General features: G+C 42.3%; 1 protein-coding gene across 1 annotated transcript in view; it reads right to left on the bottom strand.

Annotated features, from left to right (window-relative positions):
- LOC109918713 (tubby-related protein 4-like) overlaps positions 1 to 14100 on the bottom strand; it is a 576781-nt gene extending 562681 nt beyond the window's left edge. Inside the window, exon 1 of the mRNA XM_048600969.1 lies at positions 13162 to 14100. Coding sequence (XP_048456926.1) covers positions 13162 to 13413 — 252 coding nt within the window. The 5' untranslated portion in view covers positions 13414 to 14100. The remainder of the gene's footprint in view (positions 1 to 13161) is intronic.
- Between the last annotated feature and the right edge of the window lie 6162 nt (positions 14101 to 20262).

The following is a 20262-nucleotide window of genomic DNA, read 5'->3' as shown; positions in this document are numbered from 1 at the left end:
AGTGTCACAATGATGCCACCTGGAAACTGGAGGAGCAGCACCTCATATTCCACCTTGGGAGCCTACAACCCAATGGTCTCAATGTGGACTTTACTAGCTTCAAAATCTCCCCATCCCCGGCCTCATCCCATGACCAACCCTCCCTCTCATCCCCACCTCCCTGACCTGTCCGTCTTCTCTCCCGCCTATCCGCTCCTCCCACCTCACTGACCAATCCCCATCACTGCCTTCCTGCACTCACCTATCACCATCCCACCTACCTTCCCCAGACCCACCCCTCCTCTCCTCTCTCTATTTATTTCAAAGCTCCTTTCCCCCTCCCCCATTTCTGAAGAAGGGTCCCAACCCAAAATGTCAGCTTTCCTGTTCCTCTAATGCTGTGTGTCCTGCTGTATTCCTCCATCTCCACACTGTGTTGTCTCTAAATTTAAATCTGATGTTTTTGACGACATAGCACCAGTCCTATTATAAGAAATATTGATATGTCATCAAGGGGACAAAAGAAGGGGCAGTTAGGCAAAGACCAGAGAGTGAACAGCCATCTGCAAGAGTTAACAGCTCTCAAGAGAATCACTAGCTCTCACAGTCTTCTCTAAGTTTTAGAGAAAGCACCATCTAAATCAAAGATACCTACAGCACAACCAGGTAATATTCCTGACAGAAGAATTTGACAGAGAAGGCATTCCTGACAGAACGTTCACCAGAAAAAGCACAGAACATTCCAGAAGACACGTAGCCTGGTTGTAATTTCAAGAGACTAAATTCTATTTCTATTATTTTTGTTTTAAAAAGTGGGACTTGTATTTATTGGAATAGCATACAGTTAGAATCTTGTTTTATTCAGGAATAGTTAGTAGTTAGAAGGGGTTTGTTCATTTTGTTCATTATTTAGTTAATTTGTTCACTGTTAGAGTTAGATAGATAAATAAATAAATAAATAAGATAGTTACTTGTTGACTGTAAAGTGAGTTTCAGAGGTTTATTTTACTTAACCACTAGAAATTACTGAAAAAACAGATTACACCCCTTCTCACACACCTCTTAACAGATTATAGGGCAAGGCGCCCCTTTCTAGGTGTTTCAGTTTTAATTATCAAAGGGAGATCAACCTCCACTTCATAAGGCATTTAATCTTTCAGAAGTAAGCACCTCTACCTAATCCTCTACCTGCTTAGGTTTTTCCTTTACCATTTCATCAAACAGTTTCATCCAGCTGACTGGACCTCAACTCCTTCATCTCTCTCTTTTGTTTTCCCATCCTGTTTTACCTTATGGCTGTGGGATCTTGTCACCACACAGTCCAGAAAAATTCCAGGGTATTTTTCTTTTAGCTCCTCAGTTCCTGGTTTTCTTTCAGCTTCTCCATTACAATGGGCATCATTCCCACCTGTGATCCAGCTATATCATTTCCAACAACAAACAGTATTCCTGGAATAGCCAAATTTTCAATCACTACCACTATCATTTCCCAAGCCTTGATTGGCCTTTCTAGCCTTATCTCACACAAGGGAACACTAATTCTCTCTCCATTTAGTCCACAGATTATCACACTCTCAGACAATATTTCAGAAGGAGTGCAAATATTTTCATCTCTTACTATTAAAGATTGACCAACTCCCATGTCTTAAATATGTTATTTCCTTTACCTACTCCCCCGTTCTACCCGAGTTATCCTTACCCACACAGGTGAAATCTTTGAAAAGATCAGGCACTATGTTACTTTCCAGCCCGTGACTAGGTTGTGTACTCTCCCGTAGCTCCTCAACTTCTCTTGAGGTTTCCTTCACAACCTCAACTAATCCCACTGGTTTAGCTGCTTTTATCACATTCTTTTCCCAGTGCCTTTTTTAAACCACCAGCACTATGACTTTGTGTGTTCCACCTTATTGCACTGAAAACACCTGGAGGTCTTTCACCTCTTTTCCACCCACTGGGTCTTCCTTTTGCACATGTGGCAAACTGTTCCCAGTGTGACCTACTTTTTGTTTTTCATTGAAGGATCTCCCTCTTTCCTCGTTTCTATCCCTCACGGAGTGAAATTGCTGTCGGAAGCTAGATTTCAATTTATGCACTAATGTGTATTCACCTGACATCTCTGTAGTTCTTCTCACTGTTTTAACTTTCTGTTCCTCAACATGAGGTTTTATCACTTCTGGAAGTGAAAGTTTTTAAAACTCCTTCAGCAGAATAACATCTCTAAGATCCTACGTCTTTTCCTTCTTTAACGCTGTCACCTATCTATCAAAGTTGCTGTGTTTAATTCTTTCAAACCCAACACAAGTCTGACCTAGTTCCTTTATGTTTCTGAAGCGTTTCAAGAAACTCCCTTGGATGTACCTAAGAAATTCTCTCCCAGTATGTGAAAAGTCCAGCTATGGGAGGGGGTCATGCTGGGCCTTGTATTGGCTAATGAGCCTGGCCAGGTGACTGACCTTTCAGTGGAAGAGCATTTTGGAAACAGTGAATAAGGATAAATCATGACATTGTGGGAAGTTACTAAATTGGGGAAGGACAAATTACGTCAGTATTACGCAGGAGTGAGGGAGTGTTAATTGGCAGGAGCTGTTATCAACCAAATCCACATTTGATATGTGGGAATTGTTTTAAAGACCAGCTGATCAGAGTTCAGGACCAGCATGTTCCAGTAAGGAGGAAGGTCAAGGATGGCAAAGGATGACAAGGGAGGTTGTTAATGTAGTCAAAAAGGAAAAAAAAAAAGCAGCATATTTAAGGTTTAGGAAGCTAAAATTGTACAGGGCCCCCATGATGAATATAAAGAAAGCAGGAAAGAATTTGAGCAGGGAATTAGGAGAGCAGGAAGGGGCCAGAAATGTCCTTGGCAAGTAGACATAAAGAGAATGCCAAGTCATTCTATAGATTAAAAACAAGAGGATAACTAGGGAGAAGGTAGGATCACTCAAGGATAAAGGAGGGAACTTGCGCTTGGAGGCAGAGGATGTGGGCAAGATTCTAAATGAGTACTTTGCATCAGTATCCACCCAGGATGAGAATATGGAGGATAGCGAGATTAGTGTGGAGCATGCTAATATGCTAGGGCACGTTGAGACCAAGAGGGAGTGTTGTTGGGTCTCTTGAAGAACATTACAGCACAGGAACAGGCCCTTCGGCCCTCCAAGCCTGCGTCGATCCAGATCCTCTATCTAAACCTGTCACCTATTTTCCAAGGATCTGTATCCCTCTGCTCCCTGCCCATTCATGTATCTGTCGAGATACATCTTAAATGACGCTATCGTGCCCACCTCTACCACCTCCGCTGGCAACGCGTTCCAGGCACCCTCCACCCTCTGCATATCTCCCTTAAACTTTTCCCCTCTCACCTTGAAATCATGACCCCTAGTAATTGAGTCACCCACTCTGGGAAAAAGCTTCTTGCTATCCACCCTGTCTATACCTCTCATGATTTTGTAGACCTCCATCAGGTCCCCCCTCAACCTCCGTCTTTCTAATGTAAATAATCTAAGCTACTCAACCTCTCTTCATAGCTAGCGTCCTCCATAACAGGCAACATCCTGGTGAACCTCCTCTGCACCCTCTCCAAAGCATCCACGTCCTTTTGGTAACGTGGCGACCAGAACTGTACACAGTATTCCAAATGTGGTCGAACCAAAGTCCTATACAACTGTAACATGACCTGCCAACTCTGGTACTCAATATCCCGTCCGATGAATGAAAGCATGCCGTATGTCTTCTTGACCATTCTGTCCACCTGCGTTGCCACCTTCAGGGTACAATGGACCTGAACATCCAGATCTCTCTGCGCATCAATTTTCCCCAGGGCTTTTCCATTTACTGTATAGTTCACTCTTGAATTGGATCTTCCAAAATGCATCACCTCACATTTGCCTGGATTGAACTCCATCTGCCATTTCTCCGCCCAACTCTCCAATCTATCTATATTCTGCTGCATTCTCCGACAGTCCCCTTCACTATCTGCTACTCCACCAAGCTTAGTGTCATCTGCAAACTTGCTAATCAGACCACCTATACCATCTTCCAGATCATTCATGTATATCACAAACAACAGTGGTCACAACACGGATCCATTGGTCACAGTTCTCCATTTTGTGAAACTCCCTTCCACGACAACTCTGTCTCCTGTTGCCCAGTCAGTTCTCTATCCATCTAGCTAGTACACCCTGGACCCCATGCGACTTCACTTTATCCATCAGCCTACCATGGGGAACCTTATCAAACGCCTTACTGAAGTCCATGGATATGAATTCTAAAGCCCTTCCCTCATCTATCGACTTTTGACACTTCCTCAAAGAATTCGATCAAGTTGTTAAGCCATGACCTTCCCTGCATAAAACCATGCTGCCTATCACTAATAAGCCCATTTTCTTCCAAATGTAAATTGATCCTATCCCTCAGTACCTTCTCCAGCAGCTACCCCACCACTGACATCAGGCTCACCGGTCTATAATTACCTGGATTATCCTTGCTACCCTTCTTAAACAAGGGGACAACATTACCAATTCTCCAGTCCTCCGGGATCTCACTTGTGCTCAAGGATGCTGCAAAGATATCTGTTAAGGCCCCAGCTATTTCCTCTCTCGCTTCCCTCAGTAGCCTGGGATAGATCCCATCCGGACCTGGGGACTTATCCACCCTAATGCCTTTTAGAATACCCAACACTTCCCCCCGCCTCCTTATTCTGACTTGACCGAGAGTAATCAAACATCTATGCCTAACTTCAACATCAGTCATGTCGTCAATAGCAGATGGAAAGTATTCAGCCTGGAGCTGGGTGACCAGTGGTGTTCCACAGGGATCTGTTCTGGGACCTCTGCTCTTTGTGATCTTTATAAATGACTTGGATGAGGAAATGGGTGGGTTACTAAGTTTGCTGATGACACGAAGGTTGGAGGAGTTGTGGACAGCGTAGAGGGTTGTTGTAGGTTGCAACGGGACATTGGCAGGATGCAGAGCTGGGTAAAGAAGTGGCAGATGGAATTCAACCCAGAAAAGTGTGAAGTGATTCATTTTGGAAGGTCGAATTTGAATGCAGAATACAGAATTAATGGCAGAATTCTTGGCAGTGTGAAGGAACAGGGGGATCTTGGGGTCCATGTCCATAGATCCTTCAAAGTTGCGACCCAAGTTGATAGGGTTGTAAAGAAGGCGTATGGTGTGTTGGCTTTCATTGGCAGGGGAATTGAGTTTAAGAGCCATGAGGTTATGCTGCAGGTCTATTATACCCTGGTTAGAGCACACTTGGAATATTGTGTTCAGTTCTGGTCACCTCATTGTAGGAAGGATGTGGAAGCTTTAGAGTGGGTGCACAGGAGATTTATCAGGATGCTGCCTGGACTGGAGGGCAGGTCTTATGAGGAAAGGTTCAGGGAGCTAGGGCTTTGTTCATTGGAGCTAAGAAGGATGAGAGGTGACTTGATAGAGATGTACAAGATGATGAGAGGCATAGAATAGAGTGGATAGCCAGAGACTTTTTCCCAGGGCAGAAATGACTATTCTGAGGGGGCATAATTTTAAGGTGATTGGAGGAAGGTATGGGGAGATGTCAGAGGTACGTTCTTTACAGAGAGTGGTGTGTGTGGGGAATGCGCTGCCGGTAGTGGTAGTGGAGTCAAATATTTTAGAGACTTTTAAGCGACTCTTGAATAGGCACATGGACGATAGTAAAACGTAGGGTATGCAGAGTAATTTGACCTTAGTAGGATAATAGGTCGGCACAACATCATGGGCCAAAGGGCCTGTACTGTGCAGTACTGTTCTATGTTCTATTAATAAGGACAGAAAAGCACAGTACAAGAGAAGAGTAGTTTGAAATAAACAAATGGTAAAATTTCTCTAAGAACTTTGCAGAGTTAAAGTTAGTATTGTTCCTAAAAAAAAAGTGTTTTGGAATTAGCAATGGAAAATAACAAATTGCAAATGAACTGAACACATACTTTGCATCAGTCTTCACTGATGGGGATACAAATAACATCACAGAAATAACCATAAATGGAAATTGAAATTGAAAGGAAGGAGCAACTTAAGAAAATTAAATTCACCAGTTAAGGGCTACTGAACAAAACTGTTTGGAACTGTCGGCGGTCAAGTCCTCAGTCTTCAGGGACTTTATTTGAAGGTCTTAAAAGACGCGGCTAGTAAAATAGCTGGTGTAGCTGGTAATCAGGATGGCTAATGGAATGTTGGCCTTTATTTTAAGGGATTGGAGAATAAGACCAGGGAAGTTTTACTGCAACTGTACAACATGCTCGTGAGATCACATCTGGAGAACTGTGAGCAGTTTTGGTCCCCTAATTCAATTAAATAATATCTTTCCTTAAAAGCAGTTCAGAGAAGGGTCATTAGGATGATCCCTGTAACAGGACAGTCTTATGAGCAAAAGTTAAACAGATTGGGACTCTACTCAATAGAAGAATAAAAGTAATCTCATTGAAGCCTGTAGAATTCTTGAAGGGCTTGATGGATTAAATGCCAAGATGATTTCCCTCATGGGAGAGTCTACATCCAAGGGCATAAATGCAGAATAAAAGGGTGCCAATTTAAGACTGAGATGAGGCAGAATTCCCTGAGGGTTAAGTGTCTTTAACTCCTTGCCATAAAGAGATGAGGCACAGTCAGACAGATTCTTGATCAGAGAAACCATAGGTTACAGGGAAAAGGCAGGAAAGTGGACGAGGAATTTCAGATCAGCAACAATCCTATTGAATGGTGGAGCAAGCTCAAGGGGCTCAACGGCTTACTCGTATCCCCTTTTTTTTGGTTTTATGGACAAGGATACCAATATCCTTTCATACTTCTACACTCTTCAACTTCTTACCATCGCACAAGTACTCTAGACAACTATTATTCCAATAAGCAGAGTAAAGTTAATGTACAGGAAGTAAGATTAAGGCTAGGACTAGGTATTGCGGCAGAGCTCAGCACAGCCTGCAGCATATGGGAAGTCTTAGAAGCTCTAGCAATCTGGATGACTACTTCTACAGAAAAGTGTCTCCAGTTTGATCAGTTCAAGTGCCAGGTTTCACAGCTTTAGCATCAGCTGAAGGCACTGCAATGCATCAGAAGGCCGAGCGATAAGTGGATAGCAAGTTTTCAGACATGGTCATCCTGCAGCTTAAGGAAATGTAGTCAAAGAGGAAAGGGTTACCATTATCAGAAGGAGATAGGCAAGCAAGCAGGCAGAGGCTGGTGAGTATCTGGAACTCAGTGCCTTAAAAAGGGTGGTACAGGCATGAATCCTCCAGACAATTTAGTCATATTTGGATGAGCACTTGAAACACCAGCATATAAGGCTACAGGCCAAGTGCTGGATCGTGGGATTAAAACAAATAGATGCTTGAAGACTATCAGAGAGTTACAGAGTCTTATGGAAACAGACCCTATGGTCCAACCAGCCCATGCTGAATATAACCTCAAACTAAACTAGTCCCACTTGCCCGCTCCTGGCCCATGTTCCTCCAAATCTTATCAAAATGTCTTTTAAACATTAACTGTGCCCCATCCAACACTTCCTTAACAAGTTCATTCCACACACAAACTACCCTCTGTGTAACAAAATTTGTCCTTCATGTCATTTTTAAATCTCTTTAAAATTTTAAAATATGCCCCCTAGTCTTGAAATTCTCCATCCTAGGGAAAAGACACCTTCCATTAACCTTATCTACACCACTCGTGATTTTATAAACCTCTATAAGGTCACCTCTCAACCTCCTACACGCCAGTAAAAGATCGAAGGAGAAGCGAAATAGGCAGGGACAACTCAAACCTTCCATACCCGGCAACATCTTGGTAAGTATTTTCTGAACCCTCTCCATCTTAATATTACCGTTCCTACAAGAGGGCAACCAGAGCTGGGCACAATACTCCAGAAAAGGCCTCACCAATGTCTTGTACAACCTCAATATGACGCATCAACTCCTAGACCCAAAGGACTGAACAACGAAGGCAAGTGTTAAAAATACCATTTTTCTTTAAAGCCCGTGTCTATGTGAAGCAAAGTTCAAAGAATTATGCACCTGAACCCCTAGGTCCCTCTTTTCTACAAGATTACCCCAAGGCCCTACCATTAAATGTACAAGTCCTACCCCTGTTTTAAAGGTAAGTGGCAGAAAGTTTACAGGAGATCTCCAGAAAAATGTTTTCCCCCCCCGGAGAGAGTGGTGGGAATCTGGAACTCACTGCCTGTAAGAGTGGTAGAGGTAGAAACCCTCCTAACATTTAGGAAGTATGTAGATATGCACTTGCAATGTCAAGGCAAAAGGCTGTGGGCCAAGTGCTGGAAAATTGGATTCGTACAGTTAATTGTTGTTTTTGACTGACACAGATGTGATGGGTCATAGGGTCTTTCTTTGTGTCGCTAAGTAGGCTGTGATCTAATTTTGTCCTTTTTTCTCCCCCAAAATAAAAATATTCCCTCCATTTGTGGATTCTGTCTATGCAAGGACCCCAACATTGCAGTAAATTTAAAAACCACAAGTCAGGTTTATTTCACAGACAGACATGTATGTGGGGCAGGGGAATGAATGGCAATACAAGCACTCATACAAATAAAACAATCAGAAAATATAGAAATTGTTTAACTACTAACAACTTCAGTACAAAAGAAAAAGTGGCTGAGCTATATCTTTAAATCAAGTATTAAACTGGTAGAGTCCAAAAGTCTAAAATTGAATGCCTTTGTGAAGTATATTGACCAGCTAGCAGGTAAAGAATTAAAGGCAGTTTCTTCTCTTTAAAAATCTCTTTCAAATTCTGAAGGATATTTCCTGCAATGTAACTTTTATTTTGCTGGTTTGATAGAGCATAGATACAAGTTTTAGCTGCTTTTAACAGGCCCAGAAGCTTTTTCATTTATTGGACTTGGGTATCAATAGATTAGATGTCGTGTGGAGCAGCGGTGACCTTTTAACTCTCTGCTGTTTAAAAATCACAAATTCAAAAGACAGTTGGGTTCAATATTGTGAGAGTCATGTGACCAAGCATCTCCAGGGAATGTGGGGAAGGTGGACAGTCAGCCTCCAGACAAAGCTTGCCTTGCAGATAGCCAATTGTTTGCAACCCATCCCAGAGATTATAAAGTCTTATAAAATGTGTGTAAGTTGCAATTCCATAGGCTAGGAGTTTCTCTTGGAGATGGCAGCTTCTGCAGCAGACTTTAACGACCCACCAACAGGTACAAAAGCATGGCCTCAAAGTACTGAATGACCTCCTTCTGTTTCTCTAGGGTCCATGATTTTTGTGCATAGAAGGATTTCCTCATTTCAGATTTGAACATTCTGGCTGTAACTTAAGACTTGCAAGGGTTATGAAAAGCCATCAAGCAATATTTACCCACAATAACCTGAACAATATCCACTTTGGGATCCGCCAGGGCCACAATGCTTGGACAAAACAGCTGAATTTCAGAGGTATGGTAAAAGTTACTGTCTAGGACTTCAAGTCAATATTTGACAAATTGGATCATCAAGGCGTTCAGCAAAACTGGAGTCAATGGAAATCAGGAAGAACACTTCCCACCAACCATACCAATTCACAAACGAACATGAGCCCCAAGTATCTGCAGTCATTTAGGAGCTCTACAGAAAATGGAATACAGATTTTCCATAATGAAACCACAGGTGAGACTTTCAAGATAAGGCTACAACAATTTGGGCTGTTCACCTTGAGTTAAAGTTTGACAGAGATGTTTTCCATCATACAAGGAATAAACAGAATCAAAATACTCATGGGGGTAAAATAAATACAGAAATCCCTGATCTTAAAAAAAAATGAATGCAAAGACACTTTCTTGTGTATAAAATGTTAAGTGTAGGATTTTTGCCACAAGATGCATCTGTAACTATTAATTGGGCAGCATGGTGGCTCGGTGGTTAGCCTGGGACCCAGGTTCAATTCCAGTCTTGGATGACAGCCTGTGTGAAGTTTGCACATTCTCCATGTCTCTGTGGGTTTCCTCCCACAGACCCAAGATGTGTAGGTTAGATGGATTAGCCATGGGAAGTGCAGGGTTTCAGGGATAAGGTAGGGGGTGAATCTGGGTGGGATGCTCTTTGGAGAGTCGTTGTGGATTGTTTCCACACTGCAGGGATTCTATTAAATTAAAATTCTACCAGGAAAAAGAATTAGTAAAAGAAATGAAAACTTACGGTATGCATATGAACTGCTAATGCAAATTTAAGTCAATTTTCTGTGATTACATTTATTAAAATGAGAATAATCTATGCAGCGAGATAATAGAAATTCTGTTCTTGGGGCGGCATAGTAGTTCAGTGGTTAGCATTGCTGCCTCACAGCGTCAGGGACCCGGGCTCGATTCCACCCTCGGGTGACTGTCTGTGTGGAGTTTGCACATTCACCTAGTGTCTGCGTGGGTTTCCTCCAGGCGCTCCGGTTTCCTCCCAAAGTCCAAAGATGGGCAGGCTAGGTGGATTGGCCATGCTAAATTGCCTGTAGTGTTCAGGGATGTGTAGATTAGGTGGGTTATAGGGGGATGGGTCTGGGTGGGATGCTCTGTGGGTTGGTGTGGACTTGTTGGGCCGAAGGTCCTGTTTCCACACTATATTGATTCTATGTTTATTGACTCATTTAGTGGAAGCCAGATTTCCATTACCAAAAAATTGCACCCTGACTATACTCTCAAAAAGCCTTTTATAAAATGTAACAAATGAAAAAGTACAGCACAGGAACAGGCCCGTTAGCCCTCCAAGCCTGTGCCAACCATCATGCCCTAATTAATCTAAAAAAACCTGCCACTTTTTGATCTGCATCCCTCTATTCCCTTCCTATTCACGTACCCATCTAGGTGCCTCTTAAATGTCTTCAATGTGCCCACTTCCACCACCTCTTCTAGTAGTGCAGATTAAGATTGATCCCAAACCCTGCTTTAAATTCCTGCAGCAGAAAAAGTTTCTTTTAAACCTATCAAATCCCTCTACTATTTTAATAGCAATCAGATTACCCCACCCACCCCACCATAAAAATTCAAGGATACAGAAACCAAACTTCTGCAGCCTTGTCATATATCTTAACCACTGAAACACCACACAATGGGTGGTACGGTGTCTCAGTGGTCAGCACTGCTGCCTCACAATGCCAGGGTCCTGGGGTCAATTACACCCTCAGGTGACTGTCTATGTGGAGTTTGTACATTCTGCTGGTGTCTCTGTGCGTTTCCACTGGGTGCTCTGGTGTGTTCCCACAGTCCAAAGACGTCCAGGTTAGGTGGATTGACCATGCCTACATGCCCATAGTGTGCTAGGTGGATTAGCCATGGGAAATGCAGGGTTACAGGGATAGGATAGTGGGGTAGATTTCGGTGGGATGCTCTTCAGGGACTCAAGTGGACTTGACAGGCCAAACGGCCTGCTTACACACTAAGTATTCTATAACTCTGGTGAACCTGCACCATTCTCCTTCCAAGAATCACATACAGCGTATATTATGGGCCCTTGTGGCACAATAGTAGTGGTCCTACATCTGGGCCACAAAACCTAAGTTCAAGTCCCACCTGCTTCAGAAGCATATCTTAACACACCTGAACAGGTCAATTAAAAATATCTACAAAACCCTTTGGGTTCAGTGCCCAAAACTGAATGCAGGATTAATTGGTGTCTGATTAGAGTTCTGTACACCAGAAGCATACATTATGCTCTGCATTTCAGTCTCAAGCTATTGAGCATTATTTGGACCTGGGCACATGGACATCTCAACCATTTTGCTCCTGAACAGCAGCTTGTCTCTTTCCCAAATCTAAAGTAAATGAGCCCACACTTCCCAAACAAACCTAACTTCATCTGCTACAGTTTTGTCTGTTCACTTAATCTCTTACATTGTTAACTTGTTTCTCCCCACTTCTACAGTTTACTGTGCTCCCTAACTTGTCAATTATCAAAGTTTTCAAATGATGCCATGATGCTTTAAAAATTATGTTTACATGAAACTGAGAGTGTCTGCTAGGGAACATTGATTACCTTGTACACATTTTCAATACATACCAAAACAAAACATCAAGCAATCTAAATTCATAGCCAGAAGACAAATTTCTAACAGTGTTACAACAGCTACATCATAAAATCCAATCAATCTCTTAATGTTCAGAAAGGCACAACCAGGGCAACATATTACTACAAAAAAAGTTGGTCCTACAACATGATAGCGGTTTAGATAAGATCCAATAGCAGTCGCTAATGAGCGAATGCACTTCTTTATTTTCATACAAATGCAAGCAATCACACTGATCACTACCACAATTCAATTACCAGATATTATTATCCAATGTCACATTCACTTGGTCAGACCGCAGTCAACTGTACCCACAGGAAACTTTCAGTTATTCTGTAACTCCCCTATTTTCTGCTGTATAGTTACAGACAATGTTGCGAAAAGGTGCGTTAGAAGACAAAAATTCAAACAGGCTAAAAAGAAAAACTTTTGCCATTTAAGGTGCTATCTGATCAACTGGAGACTAAATTTGGACTTTAACTTCACTTTCAGCGACTGTAATTTTATATAAAACACTAATAATTTAGGATAAGGCAACACGACAAAGTAAAATGAAATCAGAGATAGTAGGAACTGCAGATGCTGGAGAAACTTCATTTTACAGCAGGCTTATAATAAAGAGACCATCATATAGAAAACCACAGCCAGCAAAGGTTCTACAGCAATTATCAATATCTTTTGATAGCCCGAACGAGAAATTTGTCGATCAGGACAATAATTCCTATCTCGTAAACTTGAAATCGTTCTAAGCTTGCTCGGGACTTGATTTTTTTTTAAGAAAAGGTTGACAGTGTCCTTGGAGTTCTGCTCCACATGAGTATCAACATTATGTTTATCTCTTCCAAAGGATTTCCCACCACTTACCTCCAGAAACTGAAGAGGGGAATACCAAATTTAAATTTTGCCAATAATTCAAATTCCTCTAATTAAAAGCGAAGTTATGGGATAAATAAACCCTTAAGTAAATTAAAGTTGTTTGCCTGCAAGTGAAGGGAACGTACATTTGAAAAGGCACCTAAAAATAATCCTTAACATTTGAAATATCAGTCTAGCTTTCATCAATGTCCTTTCATCAGCTGAATCTGTGCATTGGTCCTACATGATGGCGGTTTAGATAAGATCCAATAGCAGTCGCTAATGAGCGAATGCACTTCTTTAAAGTCTCACCTCGCTGTTGTGGCCTCGCAGGTTAAAGTTGATCCTCTGCGGGGTATTGCGTTCCCTCTTGCAGTGACTAGCAGTGAAAGTCACACCGACCACTCCTCTGCCATTACCAATCGCTAACCAGCCTTCCTCGTAGCACCGTCGACGACAAACAGGCTTTTCCTTCTCGCTTTTGGGCACGCGGCCCTTCCAGGACATGCAGAGGATACTGGAATCGCTGCACAGCACCGAACCCTCCTCCACCGCTGCGAACATCCTGCTGGGGCTGCAGCTGCAAATCAATACAAGCCTAACCAATGCGTTCCTAAGCGAGTGACAGCATCGGAAACTTGAGGCGCATCAGGAAAAGCCGCTCCTGCAATCTTGGAAACACCGTCAAGGCCCTGGGGAGTGGTTAGAAAAATAGTATGTTTGCAGGGGAGTGGCAGTACGGAGGAGTGAACGGTTATTCCGAACTGAAGTTCCTGTTCACATTCCCGAATGGAATGTAACTCCAATGTGACATGGAGGCCGAGAGTCGTACGGCCCAAAGCTTGCCTCAACCACAGTTACAACCTACACCAGGACAAGCTCGCTTGGCTCGAGCTTCGGCGAACCGGTCCAAAAGCCCTGGAAGATTGCGCGCGCCTCCGCACGCCCCTCGCCGTATGAAAAACCTTATGTTTGGATACGGGAGACAGCGTCACCGCTTACACTACCGATTTACTCCTTCCATACGTGAAACGTCTGAGCCTAGACTCCAATATTGTTCTGTACTTCACTCCCCAATACACGTAGACTGCCGTTCAGCGTCACGCTGCACTGGGCATCTGGGTAATATGATTAAGTAGATCAATTACGCAGTAGCTTACGGTTTGCCACCTGCAGTTTTGCAGTAGTTGTTTCAGGTGCTTTGCTGTAGAAAAGCTGACGTGAGCAGAAGTGAATAGAATACAAAAGTCGTACTCCATAAAGCCAGTGTAACTTATTGTATCTCTTGACTAAATTTTGAAATAATATGCAATTCAGTGCAAGCTTAGAAGCTTTCGTTATTTATCTAAAATAAACAGAAAATGTTGGAAACATACAGTTGGTCTGGCTGGGTCAGTAAAATTAAAGGTTAAAGGTGTCAGAGCCAATAAGGTGACCGCAGTACAACGGGATCGTGATCAGATGGGCCAATGTGCGAAAGAGTGACAGATGGAGTTTAATTTAGATAAATTTGAGACAAATCCGAGCAGGACTTACACACTTAATGGGGAGTATTGCTGAACAGATACCTTGGAGTACAGGTTCATAATTCCTTGAAAATGGAGTCTGAGGTGGATAGTGAAGAGGGCATTTGGTATGCTTGTCTTTATTGGTCAGTGCATTGAGTATAGGAATTGGGAATGTCATGTTTGTGGCCATACAAGACATTGGTTACCGCACTCTTGGAATATCACATGCAATTCTGAACTCCCAGGAAACTTGTTGTTAAACTTGACAGCGTTCAGAAAAGACTAACAAGCATGTTGCCAGGTTGGAGGGTTTGAGCTCTCGGGAGAGGCTGAATAGGCTGGGGCTATTTTCCTGGGGTGTTGGAGGCTGTGGGGTGATATTAGAGGTTTATAAAATCATGACGGGACATGGATAGGATGAATAGCCAAGATCTTTCCCCCTGAGTTGGGGTCCAGAACTACAGGGCATAGGTTTAAGGTGAGAACGGAAAGATTCAGAAAGAACCTAAGGTGCAACTTTTTTCTCCAGGAAGGTGGTGCAGGTATGGAATGGGCTGTCAGAGGAAGGGATGGAGGCTGGTACAATTACAATGTTTAAAATGCATCTGGATGGGTATAAGAATAGGAAGGGTTGAGGGGTATGGGCCAAATGCTGGCAAATGTGACTAGATTTATTTAGGATATCTGATTGGCACAGATGACTTGGACCAAAAGGTCTGTTTAGATGCTGTACAGCTGATTTGATGCGCTTAACTTGGTGTTGACTCTTCTCTATACACTTAAGTTTTTAGCATGTCTTTATTTCAGATTTGCAACTTCTGCAGTATTTTGCTTTTACACAGAATAACTCAATATTCTGGTACTAAATTTGTGAAATATAATTTCAAGATTAGGATTTGTAATTTCAGTTTTAAAAGAATAACTAAAATCCTTTTATAGATACGTGTGGAGCTGGAGGAACACAGCATCAGAAGAGCAGGAAAGTTGACATTTCTGGTCAGGACCCTTCAGAAAAATCCTTCAATTGATCAGAGTTAGAGAAGTGCTCTTTATTTTTTTTTTTTGACTCTTAAGTGATAATGCCCTATACTGCAGAGATTGACCACTGTTACACGCTAATGGGCTAACGCTCTGGAAATGAAGCTGCACTATCCCGAGAGTCATCGCAAAAGTTCCATAATTTAGCTAACTAAGATCTAGATTCTAGAAAATAGCTTCTGGGCTGAACAAGAATTAATATTTTGATTCTAGCTACAGTAAATTGGCATGTACTGTTTTAAAATTCTAATCCCCTTAAGCTCCCCTTTACACACAAACAGGGTAAATTGGATAATGGAATGAAGGGAAAGATTGGAAAGACTGTTCAGTAGTCTGTTTCCCAGGTACTTTTGTTGAGGTTATATTTTCCTGTTGGCTAGCATGTCTCTTCAATTCTCTTTCTCCAGATGGTAAGAGACAAAGTGGCTGGTTCCCTTTTAAAAGGCTCTGACTCATCTGTTAAGTGACAACTGTTTCCAAAAAAGTGTGCTTCAGATTTGCAGTGAGTTTTGAGTGTAGAGAACAGACTATTCCTGAGCTAGGAAGAACTGAAGACTTCTATCAGCTGTCACTTATTCCCAATTCTAACCTGTTTGTTACCTGAGAACCTATCACACAGCTGTTGATAAAGACAAAAAACTGTCATTTATAACAGTTACTATGCTAAAGCCCAACCAATATGAACATTACACCATAAGGAACTCTGTAAAAATAAAATTACTCAGATTGGACTATGACCAGTGGCTTGTGTTAGAACTAAAAGTTTGTGTGTAGTGAGGTCAGGCCTGGAAGTTACTTGCAGGTTGGTCCTTGATAAGAAGTATTCCATGAATGTTTCAGTGCCAGGGGAGAGCAGGATGTTTAACCAGATAAATGTTTGGCCTTAATGAGGTCAGTAGCTGGGAACTGGTTCCAGCAGGTCTGGGAAAAGTGTTATCTTCAAGCATAAGGTTTGTTGAATGGTAAGTGGGACCTCATTGAGATGGTCAATCTGACTGGGAGAGGCAACAGTTTTAAGTTGACATTTGGACTGTTTTATGTGTGAAGGTGTTTAGTTGTTGATGCTATAGCATGAGGATTTGGAAGCTCTCGGCCTAACCCTTTATCAGCTATTAGAAGTTCAGAATTGAAACTAAGAATTATTGACTTCCTGTGAGTGAGCTGAAAATTCAACTAAAACTAATCTATGCCCATGGAACAACATCATGAAAACCACTTGGGTAATCTGGCCTGTTTTGTTTTTCTTTTTTATATTTCCGTTAAGTGTTTGGAGAAGGAAGGGTGAACAGCCAGCTGTCATGCTGAGTATAGGCACCACCAATATAGGTTTTAAAAAATGGGATGAGGTCCTATAAGCTGAATTTGGGAAGTGAGGAGTTAAATGAAAACATACTACCTCAAAGGTAGTAATCTCCAGATTCCCACCAGGGTCACACGCTAGTCAGAGTATTCTGCCATTCCTAGCTATGATGAATATGTGGCTTGAGGGAGGAAATCCAATTCCTGGGACATTGGAACCAGTCCTGGGGGAGGTGGGATCAGTACAAACTGAACTATCTGCACCTGGACAGGACTGGAACCAATCCCTGGGGGAGGGGAGAGGAGGAGAGAAGAGTGTTTGCTCGTGCTATTGGGGAGGATTTAAGCTAATATGGCAGGGGGTGAGAACCGTTGCAGGAAGTCAAGGGAAGTAAAGTGAAGACAAACAAAGGCAGTAAAGGGGGAAAAGTGGAAGACAGAAACCAGAATCCAAAAGGGCCACAACATAGTTCTAAAACATAAATTCTAAATGTCAAAAAAATGCTTGAAGCCTCTGTCTCAATGCAAGGAGCATTTGTAATAAGATGGATGAATTAATTGTGCAGAGTGATTAATGAATACAATGTAATTGAGATCACTGAGACCTGACTCCAGGGTGACCAAGGACGGGAACACAACATTTAGGGATATTTGGGTTTTTTCAAAGATAAACAAAGGACAGTGACATGGGGTAGTGTTGCTGCTTAAGGAAGAGATTATAAGGAAGGACATTAGTCTAGACAATATGGAATCTGTATGACTGGAGCTGCAGAATACCAAACGGGGGAAAAAATTGTCAGTGTGATTTGTGTACAGACAACCAAACAGTAATTGAGGTTGGGGATGGCATGAAACAGGAAATTAGATGTGTGCAGTAAGGGTACAGCAGCTATGATGGGTGACATCAATCTGGTTTATTGACTGGACTAACAAACTGGTAGCAATGCGATGGAGAAGCATTGCTTGGAATATCAGAGGGCTGGTTTCCTTGATCAATATGTTGAGGAACCAGCTACAGAGCAGCCTAGACTAGGTATTGGTAACAAGAGGGGATTAACTAGCAACCTGGTGGTAGTGTGAGATCCTTTTTGGGGAAAAGTGACTATGATCTGGTTAAGTCTGAGATGAGGGTCCTGAACTTGAACAAAGCTAACTTTGGTATGAGACATGCTTTGGCTAGGCTAAGCTGGCCAAGGATATTTGGGGGTTAACTGTAGATAGGCAATGGCAAACATTGAAAGAACATATGGATGAACTTCAACTGTAAATCCCTGCTTGGCATAACAGTAAAGCAGAGAAGGTGGCTCAACCATGGCTAACAAGGGAAATCAGGGATAGTGTTAAAGCCAAAGAAGTGGAATATAAATTGGCCGGAAAAAGCACTAAACCTGAGGACTAGGAGAAATGTAAAATTCAGAAGGGGAAAATAGTATGAGAGTAATTTAAAGTTTCAGCAAAGATCTGTAGCTCAGGTTGTGGGTGAAGTTGTTGACTTGCTAGCTGAGCTGGCTTGTTCTCGTTCAGACATTTCATCATCATGTAGGTGACATCACTTCATTGGAGGCTCCACTGATGAAATTATTCTATTCTGCTTGGAATTTATACTGTCTGGTCCACTATGGGGAGTACTGTCCTTTCTGGTTTTGATCTGTATGGGTTTGCATATAGGGTCCAAATCTGTTTGATTGCATTATGGGTGGAGAACCATGCCTCTAGGAATTCCTGTGCATGCCTATGTTTGGCTTAGCTACTATGGTTACTTTACCCTACTTAAACCAATGGCCTTCCTTGTCTGAGTGTACCAACATTTAAGGCGAGTTTGTCGTGCTGTTTTGCTGCTAGCTGATGTTCATGTATTCTGATGGCTAGTTTCCTTCCTGTCTGTCTGATGTAATGTTAGTGGCAGTTGTTGCGTGGTATTTTGTAAACTGTTGGTTCTGCATGTTGTGGGAATGGGGTCTTTAATCCTTGTGAATATTTTGTCGTAGAGTGGCTGTGGGCTATTGTGATACCTAGTGGTATCTGTTGTCAGTTCTGATATATTCTTGTTGCAGGATATCTGTTTAAAGTGAGGATCTTGTATAAGTGTTGTTCCTCTTTCCTGCATAGTTCTGGACTGTTGCACTGTGTCAGGACACTATTTAAATAGTGTCCTATTGCAGCTTTATTTGTGGATGTTAAGGTGGTTGCTGTGGAAGCTGAGGATTTGATCTGTATGGGTCGCTTTTCTGTATCCTGAGGTTTGGAACTCCCTGTTTGTCAATCGCTCTACTGTAACATCCAGAAATAGAAGTTGGTTGTTAAAGTTTGTAAGAAATAAGAGGGAGAGGGAAAATGGAGAATTAGGCTGGTTAGCTTGACACAGTAGTGGGGAAAATGCTGGAGTCTATCACTAAAGTTGTAATAACTTTACAGTTAGGTTCCACATGAGATCAGTAAGCAAAATTTAAAGCTTAGTATTGGAGGTAACATATTGATGTGGATGGAGAACTGGTTGGCAGACACTAAGCAGAGAGTTGGAATAAATGGATCCTTTTCAGAGTGGCAGGCAGTGACTAGTGGGCTACCAGAGTTCAGTGTGGGGACCCCAGATGTTTACCATATACCTTACTGATTTGGATGAAGGAATTGAATGCAATATCTCCTCCTTTGCCGACACTAAGTTGGGTGGCCGTGTGGGCTGTGAGGAGCAAGAGGCTGCAGGGAGACTTGGATAGGCTGGCTAAGTGGATAAATAATTGGCAAATGCAATATGATGTGGATAAGAATTAATCGCTTTGGTCACAAACAGGAAGGCAGGTTATTATCTGAATGGCAGCTTTTAGGAAAAGGTGAGGTGCAACAAGACCTCGGTGTCATGGTGGAACAGTCACTGAACGTTGGCATGCAGGTGGTGAGGAAAGCTAATGGCATGGTGGCCTTCATAGTGTGAGGATTTGAGTATAGAAGTTGGGATGTTTTGCTGCAATTATACAGGGCCTTGGTGAGGCCACATCTTGAATACAGTGTGTTTTGGACTCCTAGTCTGAGGGACATTTTAGCTATTGGGAGAGTTCAGCAAAGGTTCACCAGACTGATTTCTGGGATGGCAAGACTGACTAATGAAGAAAGACTGTATCAACTGGGCTTCTACTGACTGGAAATGAGAAGAATCGGGGGTGGAAGAATATTTTTAGAAGCATATAAATGCCTGATGGAACTGGACAGGCTAGATGCAGGAAGAATGCTCAACATCGGGAAACAAGCCCAGAACTAGGGGTCACAGCTAGGAATGAGGGATAAGCCATTCAGGACTGAGGTGAGGAAGAATTTCTCCACTCAGTTGTGAATCTGTGGAATTCTCTACCACAGAAAGCTGTTGGGGCCAGTTTATTTATATATACTGAGATTGTATGATCAGCCATGATCTTATTGAATGGTGTGTAGGCTCAAAAGGCTAAATATCTAACCCACATACCTATTTTTCTATTTGCTTGTCTTTTGTGTGAATAGGGTTGAAAACCAAGGTTATTGGGTGTAAACAGTAGAAATTTAGATTCCTTTGTTTAATTTGGCTCTGCTAAAGTTA

Source organism: Rhincodon typus, chromosome 9 (genome assembly GCF_021869965.1).
Source record: "Rhincodon typus isolate 14 chromosome 9, sRhiTyp1.1, whole genome shotgun sequence".
NCBI lineage: Eukaryota > Metazoa > Chordata > Chondrichthyes > Orectolobiformes > Rhincodontidae > Rhincodon > Rhincodon typus.
This window is presented reverse-complemented; position numbering and strand designations above follow the sequence as displayed.